This window comes from Falco cherrug, chromosome 9 (genome assembly GCF_023634085.1).
Source record: "Falco cherrug isolate bFalChe1 chromosome 9, bFalChe1.pri, whole genome shotgun sequence".
NCBI lineage: Eukaryota > Metazoa > Chordata > Aves > Falconiformes > Falconidae > Falco > Falco cherrug.
In genome coordinates, this window is record NC_073705.1 from 42,135,549 (window position 1) to 42,154,069 (window position 18,521).

The 18,521-nt window shown below is 42.0% G+C and overlaps 1 protein-coding gene across 1 annotated transcript in view; it reads left to right on the plus strand.

Moving 5' to 3' along the window:
• The first annotated feature begins 656 nt into the window (after window positions 1–656).
• Window positions 657–18,521, plus strand: part of FAM13C (family with sequence similarity 13 member C) — a 134,460-nt gene continuing 116,595 nt past the window's right edge. The window contains exons 1-5 of the mRNA XM_055721219.1: window positions 657–753; window positions 8,027–8,201; window positions 8,414–8,623; window positions 10,331–10,514; window positions 16,287–16,422. Coding sequence (XP_055577194.1) covers window positions 715–753; window positions 8,027–8,201; window positions 8,414–8,623; window positions 10,331–10,514; window positions 16,287–16,422 — 744 coding nt within the window. The 5' untranslated portion in view covers window positions 657–714. The remainder of the gene's footprint in view (window positions 754–8,026; window positions 8,202–8,413; window positions 8,624–10,330; window positions 10,515–16,286; window positions 16,423–18,521) is intronic.

An 18,521-nucleotide genomic window follows, 5' to 3' on the forward strand; every position in this document is an offset into this window, starting at 1 on the left:
GATATCTTTTTCCTCTTAAATGTACTCTATGTGTCAAAAGTTTGGGATTTGCTTTCACTCAGTTAATTCCCTGACTAGAGAGTTCAGTTATCAGCCTTACTCATGTGTGGTTTGAACTTCATGATATGGACTGGAATGGGTTTTAAATAATTTGTAAGGCCTGAAAAAGAGCTTTACTTGCTTCATTACAATAGTTTTCAGCCTACAGCCATTTTTGCTGATGTTCTGCTCTTTAGCAGCAACAGCAAGATTGTACCTTTAGATACTGAAGCAATACTGAACTTTGAATGCTGACTTGTTTTCCCTGGAACAGCATCAAGAAAATTAGGAGGTTTAGGTGCCAGGTGGAGATTAGAGGAAGAAAATGAAATTCAAAACAGGAAGCAGAGAGAGGCAGGCTCCAACTCAACCCTCATGGCATTTCACTCCAAGAGGAGAAGGGTATTGACAGTTACTGACCTGTCACTTCCCAGTTACTTTCAGGTCTGTAAAACTGCCAAGGAAGCATGCAGCTTTCTGCATGTTTTTCTAAAGCCTTTAAAAGGAAAATGATGCTTGAGAGTTTAATAGGCTGGGGGGGGGAAGGCAAGCAAGCTGTCTGAACATGTGCCTTCCACTGCTTCATTGGGCAGTTCTCCACATGCCTGTAATTCAGCTGCCTGAAAATAGGCTCCGCTGAGCCACCGCAGGACACCAACTCATCCCTTGCCAGAGATGGGTGCAGATAGAGTGAAGCAACTCCGAGCTTGCCAGGTGGGTTAATGTAGTGCTGCGTCTACAGCAACATAGAGCCTTGCCATGACTCAGGAGATATTTGCTCAGGCACAGCACCAGAGTAATGTGTGCCTGGCTGATGGGGAAGGGGGCAGTTCTCTTGCACCTGCCTGGCACTGGCCAAGGAGACATACCTGATTTTGCCCCTGGGTGTCCACATCCTGAGGAGTCTACCTGATCAGCCGTAAACAGAAATGGAAGTTAGGGGACACTGCTGGCAGCTGACAAGAGCTTGCTTGGCAGGAGGGCTTGTGGCCTGTGTACTCTCCATAAGCACGGTGAAAAGCAATGCATGTAGCAGCAGGGGAGAGCTGCTTTCTTGTCAGGACAGCAACTCTTCCTTTCTGATAATTTAGTTTGGTTAGCAGACATAGTTGGCAGTGAAAATATTGTGAATGAGGGATATGTGGCAACCATCCTATAAGTCTGTACTATGGCTTTTAACAGCTAAGATTTAAGAAAATGTATGTTGATACAGTAGCAATTAGAACAGAAATACCATTTTTTTCATGCCTCATTTCTTGCCAATGATTACCTAATGCTAGGTGTATTTTTTCCCTCATCTGTACTTCTGTCTTGTAGCTGTAGCTTATATGTCCATTTTTAACTTTTGTTTGAGACTCACTATAGTTTCTCTGCTAGCTCCATATACTTCAGTAAGTTCTGAAAAATTGTACATTTTATTTTTTTCAGTTTAAAGTGGCTTGTGATGAATTGGAATGAAATATACAAATGCTGTGTGTCTACGGTGGCAGTGAAAACTTGCTTCAAAAGCCAGTAAGACAAATTCATCTGATGGAAACTCATCCGCATATATCTGGCCCTGACTGTTTTTTGTGATAATTCAGGGATGCTTTTATGGGGTAAGCGTGCAAGGGTTATCAAGCCTGAGATGGTGCAGCTGGTGCACTGTAGTGCATTTAGAAAATAATCATGCTGTTCCCAAAAGATAGAGAAAGGAAAAAATACATTCCTGAATGCGACAGTTTTGAGCATTTTAAGTCAAGGAGTAAACAATACGATTTTTCTGTTTTCCTTCTGTTCAGAAAAATCACTAGTGCTTTATAGCATTTCTAGTCCTACTGGCTGAAGCTGTCAGTTCTGGAGTTTAAGAGGTCAGCACACACTCTATTGGCGTGAGTTTGTGGGCTTGTCGTGGTGTTTTATCCTATTTTTCTATTTTTTTCTATATTTATCCTATAAATCACAAAGTCAGAGCAATAGTGTTCCTCCATATGCCAGTGAGCTCCCCACCCAAAACAAACTGCATTTTGAAACAGTTCTGAACATTGCTTTGGAGTCCTATATCCCCTGCTACGACATCAGCGTCTTATGCTCTTATCTCACAGTGCTGCTTTCTCCTCCCTCAGCAAGCTTTTTACCCAACGCTGTGGGCTTTTTACCCCAGACTCCAGTGCTGTGATGGGCAAGAGACGCTGTGGGTCTCCCAGTTGGGGCTGACAGGAGCACATGTGCTGATTTGCCCATTGGCAAGCTGCAAAAAGCAACGCCATTAGCTGTGAGGTCCTGAGGGATGCTATCCTGTGGCCTTCTCCTCTACCAGTCTGGCATTGATTTTGATATATGGAAAGCAAAGGTTTTTAAAGCAGCTGAAATGACCTGGAGGTTGATTATATGAACTCTTAATGTCCAATATTCTGGTTGCAACACAGTCAGTTCATAATCTTCTTCTATCAACAGCATAAATTAGCAACTCCAGCAAAGCAATCACAGAAGGTCTGGAGCATTTATTACAGATTGAGACAAATTTAGTGATGTTTTCATGAGCTGATTGATTTGTATTTATGGTGTTCTCTGACCTTCTGACACACTGGAATGTCTTTTCTTCTCTGCAGTTATCTGCTTGAAAAAACAAGAAAAAAGATCTAAGCACTCTAAATACATCAAGGCATCAACGCAATTAAAATCAAGGCATCACAAATCCTGTTTTAGGATAACATTAGGTATCAGAAGACAAGCAGTGTGACTGAAACACAGCACTTATGGTGCATAATGTTTTAAACGAAAAACATACAGTATTGATTTTTTAATCAGCACTGTATGCCCATATGTCCTTGAAGAGTTGCTTTTGAAGCTGTCACTGGATAATGAGGATCATCTCATGGAGGGGCTGGCTTGCAGTTGCAATTGGATTGAATTTCTTTGCTTCAGGTCAAGCTTTATGCGTTTGTTTATGAACCCCACAGTTCTACTCTGATCCTGAGCATCCAGTGCTCAAAGGCTGCAGCTGGGATCAGCGGGGCTGCTTTCCCCAGTGTTTACTTCTAATCCGGAGCCGTGGCAGACTCTCCAGCTGGATCTGGGCCACAGCAGGGAAAGCAGCATGGCAGGACTGCCCACGCCGCATCCCCATGGCAGCCCCCCCCCCCCCCGGGCATGCCCTCGGCTGCTTGGCTCTCGCCCTCCCAGAAGGGCTTGCTTTCCTGTTTGGCTGGATGCTTGCAGACTCCCCAAGACAGATCACTAGGTTAGCAGAACAGGCTGCTTGCAGCTTTGAAGGAAAACTGAAATGAACCATGAAGCCTCGGTTAATTATTTTTCTTGCTGCTATTGTTTTTTTTCTTGCTGCTGACAGTGGATTTACCTCTGCCCCCTCTCACAGGGATCCTGTTGTTCCTAATGCTTCTGGAAAAAAATACCCAACTTGTTTTCTAAGGAAGAAAACTAAACCTTTCTGTTTTTGTTTCATGTTTATTCTTTATCTTTTTGAGACATCAGCAACGCTCAAAAGCAGCTCTTTCAGTAGCTGGGGGCCATGTCCCTGGTGAGGAGAGCACAAAGGCAAGCCCATGGCCCCCAGTGAGGAGAGCACAAAAGCAACCCTGTCACTGCCCCAGCTCCCCACACCGCCCAGGCCAGGGCCCTGCCTTTCCTTACAGGCCTTGCCCTGGGTGGCAGGGTGCGGGGAGACCAGAAGTTTTGGTTTTAATTTAGACGTGGCCCTTGAAATCAGGGTGGCTGCTCAAAAAGTGCCGTGCATCCTATTGATATAGCTGAAGTCCTGCCAGACACTGACTTTGATCCAGAGGTGGTGAAGGAAGGGTTTGAAGTGCAGCTACAGAGTATGAGCAGTTATATGTTTAATTTGTGCTGCCTGCAGCCTTCTGCTCTTTGTGTGACAGCAGTGCAAGGAAAAATGCCCCTCTGGACTGTGTTACTTCGGGCATAAGGGAAATCCTGCCCAGAGCACGGAGCTCCTTGCCGTGTCTGAAGCGAGGTTTGCAGGACCACCTCTCCTGCGAGCCTCGTGTGCCCTCTAGTTGTTGCAAGTTTTCTGGGGAAATGGAATGTCTCTTTTCTATAAGCCTTGCTGAACTTTGCAGGCAGCTCTTGAAAACAAGTAACTGCAGTTAGAGGAGCAGCAGAGAGCAAGAGGCTGCTTGCAGTCGCTGCTGCCTGGTTTGCCCTGTGATGATCCGATAGAAAAAAAAATTGTGCTTGCTGCTCAGGCGGAGCATTTATTGCTTTAAAAGTTGTTTGCCTAGAGTTTGCATGTTGAGCTGAAGCAGGGGAGAGTGACTTGTCAGCAAGATGATTCCCATGACATCTAGTAAGATGGAAGGTGGAAATGTGCTGTGGGGCAGGGAGCAAAAAAGTTAGAGAGTTTATGATTTTTTATGTTATAATTTTTGGACTCTTTTGCACAAGCTTTTTTTGTAAGATGCTTCTCTGCAAAGAGCAAATTGCTGCCAGCCCACAGGCACGGTTAGCTGGGGAGCTGGTGGCTCTGAGCACCTTGGTTTTTCATCTGTTCCAAAGGGATCCAGCAAAGGTGGGGGAGCTGCTCCTGCTCCAGCCGCCTTGCAAACACAGCGATAATGCATGTGAGGGCATGGAGGGTAGGAAATGCACTGGTTATGGTGGTTGGAGGGCAGTGGTGGGGCAGAGGATTTGAATGCAGCAGGGAGCAAATGCCGTATGTCAAAATGCCTCCCGTGTCCTCCCAGATATGAGCACTGGACACCATGCTGCTGTGACAGAGGGCAGTCACACCATGGGTTATGGGAGGACCAACACATTTTCTTTTCTTTTTTTAGCAGTCTCTGTGAAGTGGCTAATGTTGTAGTGTGGCAGTGCTGGAGGGGTCAGGACAGGGACGGGGCCCCTCAAGCAGCCACAGCTGTGGTGATGGGTCCAGGTGGGGCACGTTTGCAGTGATGAGGCCAGGCTGCCCCTGTCTGAGGTGGTGGGGAGGGCTGGTGGGCAGGCTCCAGCAGACAGCCATGACGAGGGGTCCCCTCTCTTGCTGTTTTGGGGAGACTGGGCTGCTGGCAAGGTGGCATCTGCCCCCAGGCAGAGCAGGTGAGAGGGCTGTGGGGAGCAGTGGTGTCGAGGAGAGGGCTGAGCTTTGCATGTCACTGGCCAAAATGGGCTTGGGGAGAGCCATCCATGCTGTGGGAATGGCCCATGCACCATGGAGAAAGGGACTGAATGCCCATCGGGCTGCCCAGCAGGGTAAATACATAATTTTCTGAGGACTGGAAAGCACAGACCTGGAGCCAGCAGAGCCAGCAGTGAGTAATTTGTGTCCAGACATGAACCCTACTTGCTGGGGGATTTGGCCATGTCCTAGCTGCACCTGGGTGGTGGGGGTTGGCATGCCCTAATGTGAAAACAAGGCCATCACCTCTGTGAGGTCTCTTCTCATGCCAGGTGGGCAGGAAAGCCTCAAATTGTAGGGTGAGAAGGCCTTAAGCCGTAGCATTTCCAGACCTCATCGTGGGATTGTGTGGAGAGGTAAGTGGGCTTAAATTCTGCACTATTTTTTAAGCAGTCTTCCCTCTGCCATCTGTGGTGAACTGGCACTCCGTGCATGCTGACAGACTAACTCCTGCTTTTATAGCACACCACCAAGGGGGTCTAACTCAGTGTGTGTATTTTTTGCTTTTTTATCTTTGCTTTCTGTGTTTTGTTTTTGTTTCATATGTATGTATACCGAAATTATATTAAGACTCTGTCCCAATTAGATTAAACTGCAACATAGCTTGCTTCAGTGTGGCTTATTTCCTAGGAGGGGCTTTGTATCTGACTTTCAATAGATGTTGGGCTTAACAGCATCTACATCTTGCACGTTTCAAAGGCTGGATGGATTCTTGCTTGTGTGCTTACCAAAATGATTGTGCAGGTATTATATAACTGTGTATCTATAGTATTTATACACTGCAGGCCATGTCTAAATACTTTATTTACTACTGCTAGCAGGCAGAATGGACAGCAGATACTATGAATATCTGCAAACCTGCATTGGAAAAAAAAACACCTCAAAAGTAAATATCAAGCCACAATCAGCGTGCTTCAGGAAGCCATGCCATTGTGTGTGTTAGGTGCTATGGAAACATCTCGTGATGGCAACACATCCTTCAGCTTGTGCAGTGTGCCTGTGCCTCCGGAGGCAAGTGTTGGTTATAAGGAATCCACTTCCACTAGCAGTTAATTTCTACCTTCAACACAATCTGGAGTGAAACTACTGATTAAGATGATGCCTAGCAATTATGCTATGATAAGTTAATTACAGAGGAACAGCGTAATGGCTGCAGTTGGCTTTGGCTGGACTGCATGGATTTGTGAGGGGAAGAAAGGTGATGGTGTCTCCTGAGCAGCACAGCTGAAATACTGGCACTCTCCTGCAGTAATATGGGAGCAGGCACCTCCCTTTCAATTTGCGTAAGTGAACTTAAACCTGGCTTCTTGAGTCCTTCTTACATCCTTTCTTTGTTCGCAGAAGGCTGTGCTTCTTCCCCCAGCCTAACTGCTGCATCTGTAAAGAGGAGGTATTAAGAGTAATATATCATGGATAGTTCAGAGGCTTTTTTAAACACCTTGTGGCTTATATATGAAAATGCTGTAAAATACATTTGGTGCATGCTGATATTGGTTACTTGTAGATAATTATTAATGCTTTAGCATTAACATCCTGATCTAAGCTTGCTTATGTACCAGAGGAGTGAAATGGGGTCTAGGTATTGCGGCGTGTTTGCCCTTGCCATGGCAGTGTGGCTGGACACGGCTGCCTGCAGCGCCGGCGCGCAGCTGCACAGAAGCTGTGTGCTTGATGAGCTGAAAACCAGCTCTTCTGTAGTACTGCAGCCACAGGCCTACAGGAAAGTCTGTCCTTTTTACTTCTGAAAACATAATAATAAAAATGTTCAAGGGGAACCCAGTTTTAGAATGTGTTGGGTTAACGCTACAAAAAAAAATAATCAAAAACTCCCTTTAAAATGAAATGCAGATACTGTTTGAATATTTCTCATGCAGAAGTGGTAAATCTGGGTGTTCCTGGTTTGTACTTCTGCTCTCATTGTGTGGTGGACGTGTGTCCTCTCCTTTGTGACTGAAAAAGAGGACAAAATGCAGCACCGTGGGTAATGTCACCTGCTTATAAGGCACAGCAGGGGTGTAGAAGAGGATAAGGGAGTGAGGGCTCCTCATGGCCAGGCAGCATTTCCCCATTTCTTACCTACGTTCCCCTGAGGCGCCATGTGCAGGGCTGAGGGGCTCAGCGGGCCTGGCCATGGAACCAGCCGGAACCAGCCGGAGCCGGCCAGAACTGGCTGCGCCCACCTGGGCAGCCCTGCCCCTCCTCACAGCCAGCCCTCGGCCCCGCGGCCGCCCCCGCAGTGTTTGGCCCAGGTGCCGTGCAGCCTCTCTGTCTGACCAAGATGGAAAAGCAGCTCCCGAGTGCAGGTTGTCCACGATTTATTACGTAGGTTTTTGCATTGGTTATTGGGGTAAGAAGTTTGGAATAACTGGGTGAGCAGATGGGAACCCTTTACCAGGCTCATGCCGTGGCTGCTGCTTAAATTCCTCTTCTGGCTTCTCCATGAGTCTTGCACATTTTTATCGCCGTGAGTGAGGTAGACGTGCACAGATTTCCTGGGGTTGAAGGCTGTGTGCCAGCACTTGGTCAGCCTTTTTCCCGACTGTTGGAGATTTTCTTAGGGAAGTGGTTTAGTGACACCTCCCTGTCCTAAACAGAGCATCTGCCTTGGCCTGGGGCTCCATTTTCTCAGAATGTAGGTGTGAGTGGGTTTGATTAGGATTTACTCTACTACAGGTTCTGTCTCAGCTCTGCAGAAAATACATACTGGTGGTATTTTAGGAACATGGAGTAGAAGTAAAATCTGTACTAAGATGCTATAATGAGAACAGTAATTTTACTGAAGACCCTTGGACCTTATAAGCAGAAACGTGCTTTTATTATTCTTAACTTGCCTGGTTTTTTATTCCCCAGAAATCGTTCTCTTCTGTTCAAGTCAGGCACACAACAAATAAAGTCTCACCAGTTCTACAGTTCGGCAGAGAAAGCAGCACATTTGGTGTCCCTCTGGAAACCCTCATACCAGATGCAACGCAATGTGGAGTTCCTTTCCTTGTGACACAGATGGTGGAGTACCTAGAAGTATTTGGCAAGTTCATGTTTTCTCTGGTCTCTGAAAATTGTTATTCTTTGTTTAAGCTGTACTTTTCAGCTGTAATTGCTGAAAAGTCTTTTTTTTTTTTTTTTTTTTACAGTTATTATGCTTTCTTAGAGGAGCTCTTGCTTTTTGAGATTCAGTTCTTGTCGCACATGGTAATGCAGCTGACCGCTGCTTACTGTTTCATATTTCTTCTTAAACAGGTCTGGAGCGTGTCGGTTTATTTCGAATCAGTGGCTCAGTAAGTAAAATCAAGGAACTGAAGCAGAAATACAATCAAGGAGAAAAAGTTGACCTTATTAATGATGGAGATGTTGATTCTGTGGCCAGTCTCCTGAAGCTCTTTCTGAAAGAAATGCCAGTGGCTGTTTTTCCAGACAACATTAGTTCTGGCTTGCTAAAAACTTTCCAAGGTACAGAACAGACAGCTTTCAAGCTTTTGTTCTTTCTCTGACAATGTTAGATAATGTGTTCGTTACACCTTCCTATAAGCAAGGATTTAAATTTCCTTAACCCAAGGCTGATATTTAATTGCTTTTGATGGACCAGTCTTCTGTGAAGTTGTCTATAGTCTTTTTCTGAATTCATTAAAGCTTTTGGACTCCTCAATATCCTGTGGCAAGGCATTCTGTAATCCAATCCTGTATTCTTTGAGAATGCTTCTGCATCCTTTCTTTTTAAATTGGAAACCTTACTCATTACTGAGATAACATTTTTATTTCTAATCTAATCACCATCATAATGCTGCTTGTGCCTTTATATAGCCACTGCCTCACTTCTCTCTTTTCCAGGCTGAAGCCTCTCTCTCTATTTAAGTTTCCCTTGTACAGGAGCCTTTTTGTTCCTATTTAGTACTTCTTACTAGTTTTTCTTATAGTACTTTTGGACAGCAGTGTGTGGAGCAGCATGAGGCATTCAAATTGCAAAGCCAAGATAAGTACCTACGGCAATACACTGTCTATTTCCCTATTCATGTCTGTAATGACTGAGCTAATGCATTCAGACATCCTGCCCAGTGGTTTTGACTGATAACCAATTCAGGTGTTTGCATACGAATAAGTGGGCTTTGTGGGTTAGATTACAGGTTTCAAACTTCATTTGCGAGGTGCCAAGTTATGTAGGTGTTTACCAAAAAAAAAAAGAAGGAAAAAAGGGAAAGGAGTCACTTTTGTGAGCTATGAAAGTCCATACTGAAAGATCTACAGGGCTTTTTTGCAAACTCCTTGTTTTAACTACCCTGAATATTCTTGCTGTTATTATTTGGTTTTAAAATATTTTTTTTCCCCTCTCAATCTTCTTTTCTGTATCTCACATTAATACATTGAGTGCCATGGGTCTTTGCCTTTATGAAATGTATTTTTTAGGGCTAAAATTGCCCTTTAGGCCATGATCTGCTGTTCACAATGTCAAAACTGTGTGGATGCATCCTGGTGATCTATGGCAAATTTGAGCATCAGCTGCCAATTATTGAGCAGTATGTCATCTCAGTTCTAATAATCAGGAGACTTTATTATACTAATTCTGAACTGCTGATCAAATAGAGTTGTTTGTGAATCCATTTTCTGCCTTGTAACTCTTCTTTGAAGAAGGACAACCAAGAAAATGCTAAGTATCCCCAATATAGATTTTTAAATGTCTCTTGTGTAACTACGGTTGCATATTTATAGAGCAAAAATGTTTTGAGAGTGAGAGCTACCAATTAGTCAGGAAATGAAGATGATGTTGGGCTGAAAGAGTACAATTCCTTATTCAACTTAATGAGAATCATACGGCATGTGTAAAATCTCTGGGGAGAGTCAAGGCTGACAATTTTGTATCATTTTTAAAGGCAGCTTTAAGGATTCAGGTATATATGACTACTGTCTGTAATTCCTTTAAAAAAGCAGCAAGTGCTAGATGATTCCATCATAGCAGGAAGAATAGCAGAAACTGTATATAAAACTCAACATCTGGAAAATCCATCAAACTTAAATATTAATATGTGAAAATAGTTGTCAAAATTTAATCTACTTGCTCTAATATATTTTAAAATCTTCCCTCTTTCTCAGATCTATAATAATATCTATGGTGAAATTCTGTTATTATTAGGCATATCTATGCCATATTTTTTTTTTCCCCAGAGCACAAAATCCACACAATGAAATGCATAGAGAACCTGAGACAGTTGCTCGGCTGCCTGCCCAAAGCCCATCAAAACCTTCTTCAGTTCCTGTCTGCTTTCCTGTTAAAGGTAGCAACATACAGTGCAGTGAATTTCATGACTCTGGAAAACCTAGCCATTGTGTTTGGACCTGTTCTGTTCAAGTAAGTACTCTCTATTTAGCTACTTTAAATAGTACTACTAGATCACACTTTACAATGAGGCTTTCTGTTTTAACTGTATGTCCGCTAGTAAGTGGAACATTTTGGAAGTTAATTGTTTATATGGTGTATTATGGGCAGGTGTGACAGATCCTGAGCTGGCTGACCACCTTCAGCCTGTTAGGCACTGACTGCACAGGTTCAGCCTCAAGTAAGAAACCATCTGAAGAGAAAAGGCATGAGGGACAGAGAGCTGTTTAATCAGAACTACTCCTCTTAGTCAAGTTAAGTGCTGGCTGTGGAGGCTGCTTAGTTGTTAGCCTTGATTCTGAAAAGCTAAGGCTGACTTTGACCTTGTAATATCATTTGGTATCAGAGAAAGGAATCTCTTTCATCAAGGAAAAGAAGTAACTCATTCTGCCTTTGCCACTAAACTGCAAGCTGACATCTGAGCAGAGGCTAGCTGAGCCTGCAAACTGTGAGTGCTTGGTTGAAGCTAGAGAAGGTATATTTGGAATGATGGTGAGTGGGTGCATAACTGGATGCTAAAAGAGAAAAGTGGGAGGGCATATGTCATACAAGACAAGGTGGTGAGAAGTTAACAGCCTAGAGTGATCTGTTAATGGAGGATTTTCCACTGAAGCTGGAACAATTTTGTTCTTTAGCCTGTCCTTCATGTTGACATTAGGGGATGTAAAATGTTTATACCTGTCTAACAATTTGTCAACCTTTGTTTTAGTGGATCATAGCCATTCCAGCTTAATGTGAACTATAAACCGATGCTGCTTTGCAAAGTGTATACGTTAACAATTAGTATTTTCTAAGCCATAAAAAAGCATAGTATTTTTTGCGCTTTTTTTGTATGACAAGCCAGGTTAGTTACTAAAAAGATATATTCAGCAAAATTGGTACCAAGCCTATTAGAAATCAGTGACAGGCTTTGTTTTGGGGAGCTGCCATCTTAAACCTTGCTCCTGTTGCCATAGGTCTCTATGTTTGTGTCTGTTTACCTGCTCTGTGGGCCTATCATGAGAGGTACCAGCATATAACCTTCGCAGGTGATATAAGTAAAAGGTCCCTTACTTTAGCAAAAGTACAGCTAGGGTGAAGAATCTAACGTCATCTAGTGTGGTAAGAGTTGCACCATTTGCTCCTGTGAGAGTAAGCTTCACCACGGAGGATATTCAGTGATGGAACAAAGGAGTTCTGCAACCAAACCCCAAGTTCCTTAAAGTTTGCATGCTAAAATCATTAAATGAGCGTAGGCAGATGAAGTTTACTTCCCAGCATCTGGATTAGTTGTGTGGTGATACTTAGAACAAACAGGTAGAAGGCTGGTGCCAAAAGGCTTTCACCGAAAATCTAGCCTCTTGTCCCCACACTGACTTAACAAGGACTGCACAGACTGTCACTCTTCTGTCATCAGGCCCTCTTCACTATCACATGGGTCTTCTGTGCATGCACACACACTTTCCTTTATCTCCTTTCCCAAATTGTCTGAACCTGTGGCCACTGATTTCTGTATCTATGCCTAAGAATCCAGTAGGCCTCCTTATTGATTGGTGAGCTGCCTCAATTTTTAAGCATCCCACTCTGTTTTGGAAGACAGTCCAGCTACTTCTGAGCATGCCCCTCTTTTTTTAAAGTACACTTGGTACTAAACTAAATGCTTGTGGCAATGACCTTTCTGAGAAGCTCTGAAAATGGTCAGCATTGGGTTTCCCTCCCAGTGACTTGACAAGACAACACCGCTACCATAAATAGAAGTACATCTGCCCTGTGAACATTAACTCTAGCTTTTTACAGTCATTCTGATCTCACCAGCTCTGGGAGAGAAAGCGGTAAGTATGGAGCTCATTTTTTGTAAAGTGTATGACTAGTGCTGCTCTTGGACAGTTACCTCCTAGGATTATGAAAAATCTCCTCTTCGGTGGTTGGGCAGAGAGGAGAGACTTGCAACTGGCATTTTCTGTCAGCAAGATTGCTGTACCACTTCCTGCTATGACTCAGAGTAAACCATTTGTGTTGTCCTGTATAGCAGCAAAATTCAAGGTAGTTTAATGTGGCAAACCATATCTGCTGACACAGGGAATAAAATCATAAATATCCTTTATGCCTTTCAGAGCAAGGATTCATGCAATTAGCTAGTATGTTATGAAATATTTGGCAACCAGAATATAGATTCACTGGAAAGTGAGACATGTTGGGTAGTACTTGCTACAGTTGTTCAGTCAGAGCATGAAGGTTATTGAAAAAACAGCTGTAGGTCTAATCTGCAGAAGTGTAGATACCCCATGCAATTGTTGGAAGTAACCTTCTAGATGTAATATCAGCTCCACTTATGGCACTAATTCATCGCAGGTGTTAAAACTGTTCTGCATGTATTCTGGCAATCCGTGGTTTTGTGCAATTCTTTCTTTCTTCTTTGACATTAAACACATAAACTAAGTTGTTTATAAGCCTTTTTACTTTAAATTTTTGATCTATTCAAGTGTAAATTCTGTCTATGGTTATCATCTGTTGTAGTCTGTTGACACTTCTATTTGTTGAGACCTGTCATTCTTATAGTTTCAGTGAAGTGACTGAGTTGTAATATTCGGTAGTTGGAACACAGAATACATATGGGCCTTGGGGACATATGATTAGAATATAAAACTTGCTGCTTATTATACCTTGCAAGCCTAAACTGCATATACTTCACAATTAGTAACTATTGTAGTTGCGACACAAAAAATATAAGCCTTAGCCCAGATATTATGTTGGAATTCTAGTTAGAAGGTCACAGAAATCTCCTATTATCATTAGTTTGCTACATTTAAAATTAATACCGCTGTTTGTGTGAAAACCGATTGTTAAATAAGCTATTTTCTATTTTTAATCTGTTGCAGTCCCTTCTTTCATGCTGGTTGTATTGAATATCTGACTAAAATCATCTTCATATTGGAAGGATTCCGTTTTAATATTAGTATACATGCTTCCTGTCCTTGTTCAGGGTGGTAGGACCCAACGTGGGAATAAGAAAAGACATGTCTCAGAAAAAATGTAACTAAGTAAAATGTTTTGATTTTACTTGAGTCTCCTTTGCAAACCAGCTCCTTCTGATTTCTTCTACTGGCTTTCCTCCCTCATGCTATTTTTTGCCCATGAGACTGAGTTAAGCTATGTTTGCTGCTGTTAAGTTGCTCCACCGGCACCTTTCACATTGCTTTTCTTTTAGATTTTTGACCCTGGCATCTGTTTCTTACCTTTTGAGACTTCGGTGTTAACATTTGCATGATGCAGCTTTTATGTCCTCACCTCGTTGTAGGTAAGAGGACCAAAACTATAACTGCGGCTCAAGTATCAGGCTGGCTACTCCCTAGCCTTTCTTTGCTAAGCTCCATTCTTCTATCGGCTTCTGCTGTTGATTTCTTTCTGCTTGTCCTCTGAAGTATTTATTTCTGTTGCCATTCATCCATCTTCTTGTGAGATGTTTCATGTCCTCCTTGTGTCTGTAAATGCCAAGGAGAATGCGTTGCTTTGCTTTTGTCAGAGTTTCAACTGATATTACTTAAATTTTGATGGATATTTTGTTACACCTCATCTTAGTAAAAAGATTTCTGCTGCTAACCTCAGTAAGTAATTCTTGCATGAGTGCACAAGGATGCTAACAAACCAGCTGTTTGCTTCTGCTCACTTAGACTCATTCTTTCTGTGAATTTGCAGTAAGCCTCTGCCAGCATGGAACCTTGGCAGATCTCCTGAACATGGCTGAGGCAAGGGACCGTATGGATTTTTCTAACTTGTACTTTGTGGAAAAGCAACTTTGAAAGGTTTAGACTCAAGGAAACCAGCAGCTGTTTCCTGATGATCAGTTTTTAATTGTTTCTTAATTGTAGAGTGTTCTCCTGTGTTTGATCTGTACTACTACAACAGATTACATGGTGAAGTGCAGAATATACTTCAGCAGCTGTGCTCTTCCTAGGAAAGCGTTCCTGGATTTAGCAGTGTGTGAACATGGTTCCCCTATTGTCAGCCTGATAACAGACTTTCTACTAGCAGCAGCAGAAGTATCTTAAAAAGCAGGAACTGATTATTTTACAAAATTAATTGAAAGTCATTGTGGAAGGTGGCTGCAGAGGAAACTAAAAATGTATTTTCTGTATTTGGAATACACATCTGTTGCCACCCATGAATGTCTGTGGATGAGCAGACATTGATACTTGTAGTCAGCTGTGGGATCACATCCCTGAATATAACTTGGATTTATTAACATGAAGTGAGAACTGGGCACCCAGAACTGTTAGAAAGGGAAAGTGGGACTCAGTAAGTAGTGCAAGAGCTGTTTGTCTTCATGAAGAACATGCAGACTGCTCCTTGCTATTAAGGAGTGAAGAGCTGATAGAGATGGATTCAGGAATGTGTGTCTGAGTTATAGAAAGAAGCTGAAAAAGACAGACAAGGGACTAAAAGATTGCTTGTATGGCCTGTGAGTTGAGTCTGTTAATATTTAGGTAAGCAAGGAATAATCTCTTAGGATTGTTGTATGAGGGAAAGGCTGTTGCTCAGTCAATGAGGTTTTACATGCAGGCTTGCTTCCTGTGGAGAAACTCAGTTTGTCCTAAGAATAGGAATCCAAGAAGGAGAAATGTTGGCCAATGCTACAGGAGTGATGACACAGTAGTTTATCTTATAAATCTGTCTACATTGTGCCTGGGTATAACTCTGCTTAAATCATCTTCTTTCAAAATAAGCCCAAACTCAAGTTCTCATAAAACAACAGTAAGTTTACAAAAGAAGAACATGAATTAAAGCAATTGGAATGGGCCCAGTGTATTTATACTTTAAAATAACAAATGAATAATGAACATATAGAGGACTGGTGGTGTGTGTATGTCTCCACAGTTTAATTTCTTGTTTAAATATTAATATTGTGCTGGGTGGAATTGACTTGGTGCAGCAAGGCTGGAGAAGCTGGATTAAGGCAACAGCATTTATGTAAATGTCCTCCGGGCTTCCAAATTGTTCATGGGGGGAAATACACAGTTCTTTCATGGAATGAGATTAGAATCCCGTATAAAGAATCCCTTGACCTTAATTAAATGACTCCAACTTAATCTACTTGTGTGGATAGTAATAATTAAAATATTGTTTATTTACAAAATGAGAGAGAAAGAAAGAGAAAAAACAACCTGTTAATAGGAGCATCTGGAAGTTCCACTGCATGATGTGCCTGATGTCTGTGAATTTATAAATTATTACACTGAATCATTATATAATTTATAAAATATTACACTGAAATGTCTTACTTACGTTTTTTTTCCAGGAAGTCCTGTTAATAAGACATTCTAACCATCAAAGTTTACCTTCATAAACTAAGACAGAACAAAACTACACTCTTACAGCCCCAATGCCAGTGAGTGACAGCAGATTTCTAGGACTTTTTTTTTTTTTGTCCTCTTCATCCTTAATTTTATGAACTTCATATCTGAGTTACTGTCAGGTTCTAGCTGTTTTGCTGAGCTGCCTCAAAGATTCACTGTGTTGTGAAACACTGCAGGAAACTGGGGCTCCGTCAGTCTGAGGCTTCCAGTGTTGTGAACCCACCAAATTTAGCTGGTCCCTGTCCCAACAATTGCTTGTTGGGAATGAGGCTGGAACTCTGTTTTATCCAGTCGCCCAACTGGATAAAAGGCTTTGATGAATTATCTTGGGTATTGGAGGGTTCCCTGTGTGACTCACCATTAGCCACTGATCTGAGCGCTCCTAAACCTAATCCACCTCCTCTTCCCTTAGGATCCCTGTTAGTCCCTTGGCTTGTGAAGAGCAAAGGCTTTACAATGGCCTCCTGCTGTATTTGCTTCAACACCATGAGATGCTCTTTGTTGACTTGAACCCTTGTTACTCACAGAGACAAGCAAATGGCCTTCAGGTAAGAAAGCTACATTAATCGGTTCAGCAAGTAATAAAAAGTGCTTCGTTTGGTTGGAACCTACAAATGGAAATATATTTACTTATTCATAGTGTAATGAATAACTATAGCTTGTTGCCAGCAATGTAAGTATTCATATGCCTAAGCTAGAGGGGAAACCTGAGTGTTTAAAATTCTGATTTTGAAAAAAATGCAAGTGCAAAAGTAAAAGGTCAAGAATAAAATCCCAAGTTGTTCCACTTTACATATCTTAATGCCAAGATTTGTTAGATCAAAATCACTGGATTTTTCCTTCAGTGAAGCACTTTTAATGTGTGTGTGTTTGGCTAGAAATTGGCAATGCAGGAAAGCAAAAACTAGAAAGGTCAAACCTCTCTCTCCTTTCCAGAGCTCACTGTGTATGTTTCAGACTCCCCTTGGGCATATTTTTTTCTAAAACATTGTTAGTACTTGCAATTATTTTTTTTGCTTTTTTTTTTGCCTTTTTTTTTTTTTTTTTTTTTTTTTTGTCAAAAACCACTCAGTGGAAGAAACATGATGGTTTAGGAAGAGAGTCTATATACGTCTTGTTTTCAGTTTGTGATGTGATGTATCTTTGCTGCTTAACTTGAAATTGATTTTTAGAAAAAGACATGAAGGAAAGGTTTTAGCAAAACCTACAGTTTAATACTGCAGCATGCAGTTACCACACATCCTTGCAGTTCATGACTAGATTGATAGCGGTGTGCCAGATTAAGTGAAGGACTATGAAAGAAATATGCATTGCATGTAATTGTAGATCATGGTGCTCATGTTTGTGACTCCCTAATTTCCTGGCTTCTTTCTCCAAGTATCGGTATTAAGGAATACCGGCAGACTTCTAATACAAAGTCAAATTCAGTATTTAGAGCCTATTATATATCCTAAACTGAATATTGAGACTGTAATACTCTTTGGAACCTCTCTTTTAAAATAAATGCTGTATAGCCATAGGAACAGAGAACAGAATACACTGACACAAGGACGTTTCTAAAATATTCCTGCTATGTCAGAGGACACGCCCCAAAATCTAAAAAGTAGGATTGTTTCACACAAACACAGTGTTGGAGCCAATGCCTCCAGCTCCCCTAGTGTCTGAGGATGTCTCATGTCACTACCACCTCCGAGAATTCCTGCAACCTATACTCAAATGAGCACGCAAGATCAAAATATTAGCTTTCTATTATATCTGCTTCTGCTTGCAAGACTAGAAGAAGCATCGGTAGCTAAAGAAAATTGGAATGGTATTAGAGAAGCCAGGAAACCTGGCTTTCTATTGCAGTGCTTTTGTTTCAGAAGCAACTTCACTCCCTGTAATTCTGCAAAATGTCATGGTCTGTCTGGGATTGTGGTGATGTGGGAAAGAAATCTGCTGAAAAGATCCTTTCAAGTTCTTTAATAAAACCTCAGACAAGGCATAGCCATGAGGCACTCTCCTGCTCTGAGGTAAGCTTATGAAAGAAATCCCATCTGTGGGTGAGAAGGGAATTCAGTATTCTGTGGTTGATCTTGTTTTTGTAATTCCTGGCAGGAAACCCAGCACATTGGATAGGTACCCTTCATCTTTCATAATATAACAATTACTCAAAGTCCACTAAACTGGAAACATCAAAGTTAGGTTTACAAACTAAACATATTGAAAAGTGCATGTTCTAGTGCCAGCATAGCAAGCAAAAAGTGAAATGGCAAACCTGGCTCAGATCCCTTGTTGCTTCCTGGAAATGAAACTTGCTTTTATTGGCTGTTTCTCATGAAATAAGTTAAAGCATTTACACAGATTCTTGCATTTGGACTACTTAATTCCTGTGATTTTGTTGTTGTTGTCAGGGTGCCTTTTTTTTTACCCCACTTCAACATTATATGTTATCCTAATTAATTGAACTTTAACAAATTAAAGCTATACCAATCTGGCAGGCATGCCATACAGCTGACACAGGCTTAACCTTCCGTTGTGTTGTTTGTAGGCTCAGATGGGCAAGACTGACTGTTCCCGAGCAGAGCTCTTAGTATCTTGAAGTGCTGGGAGTCATCCCACTTATTCTACATCTGCAGGCTGATTCAGGCTGACAGACTGGGAGAAG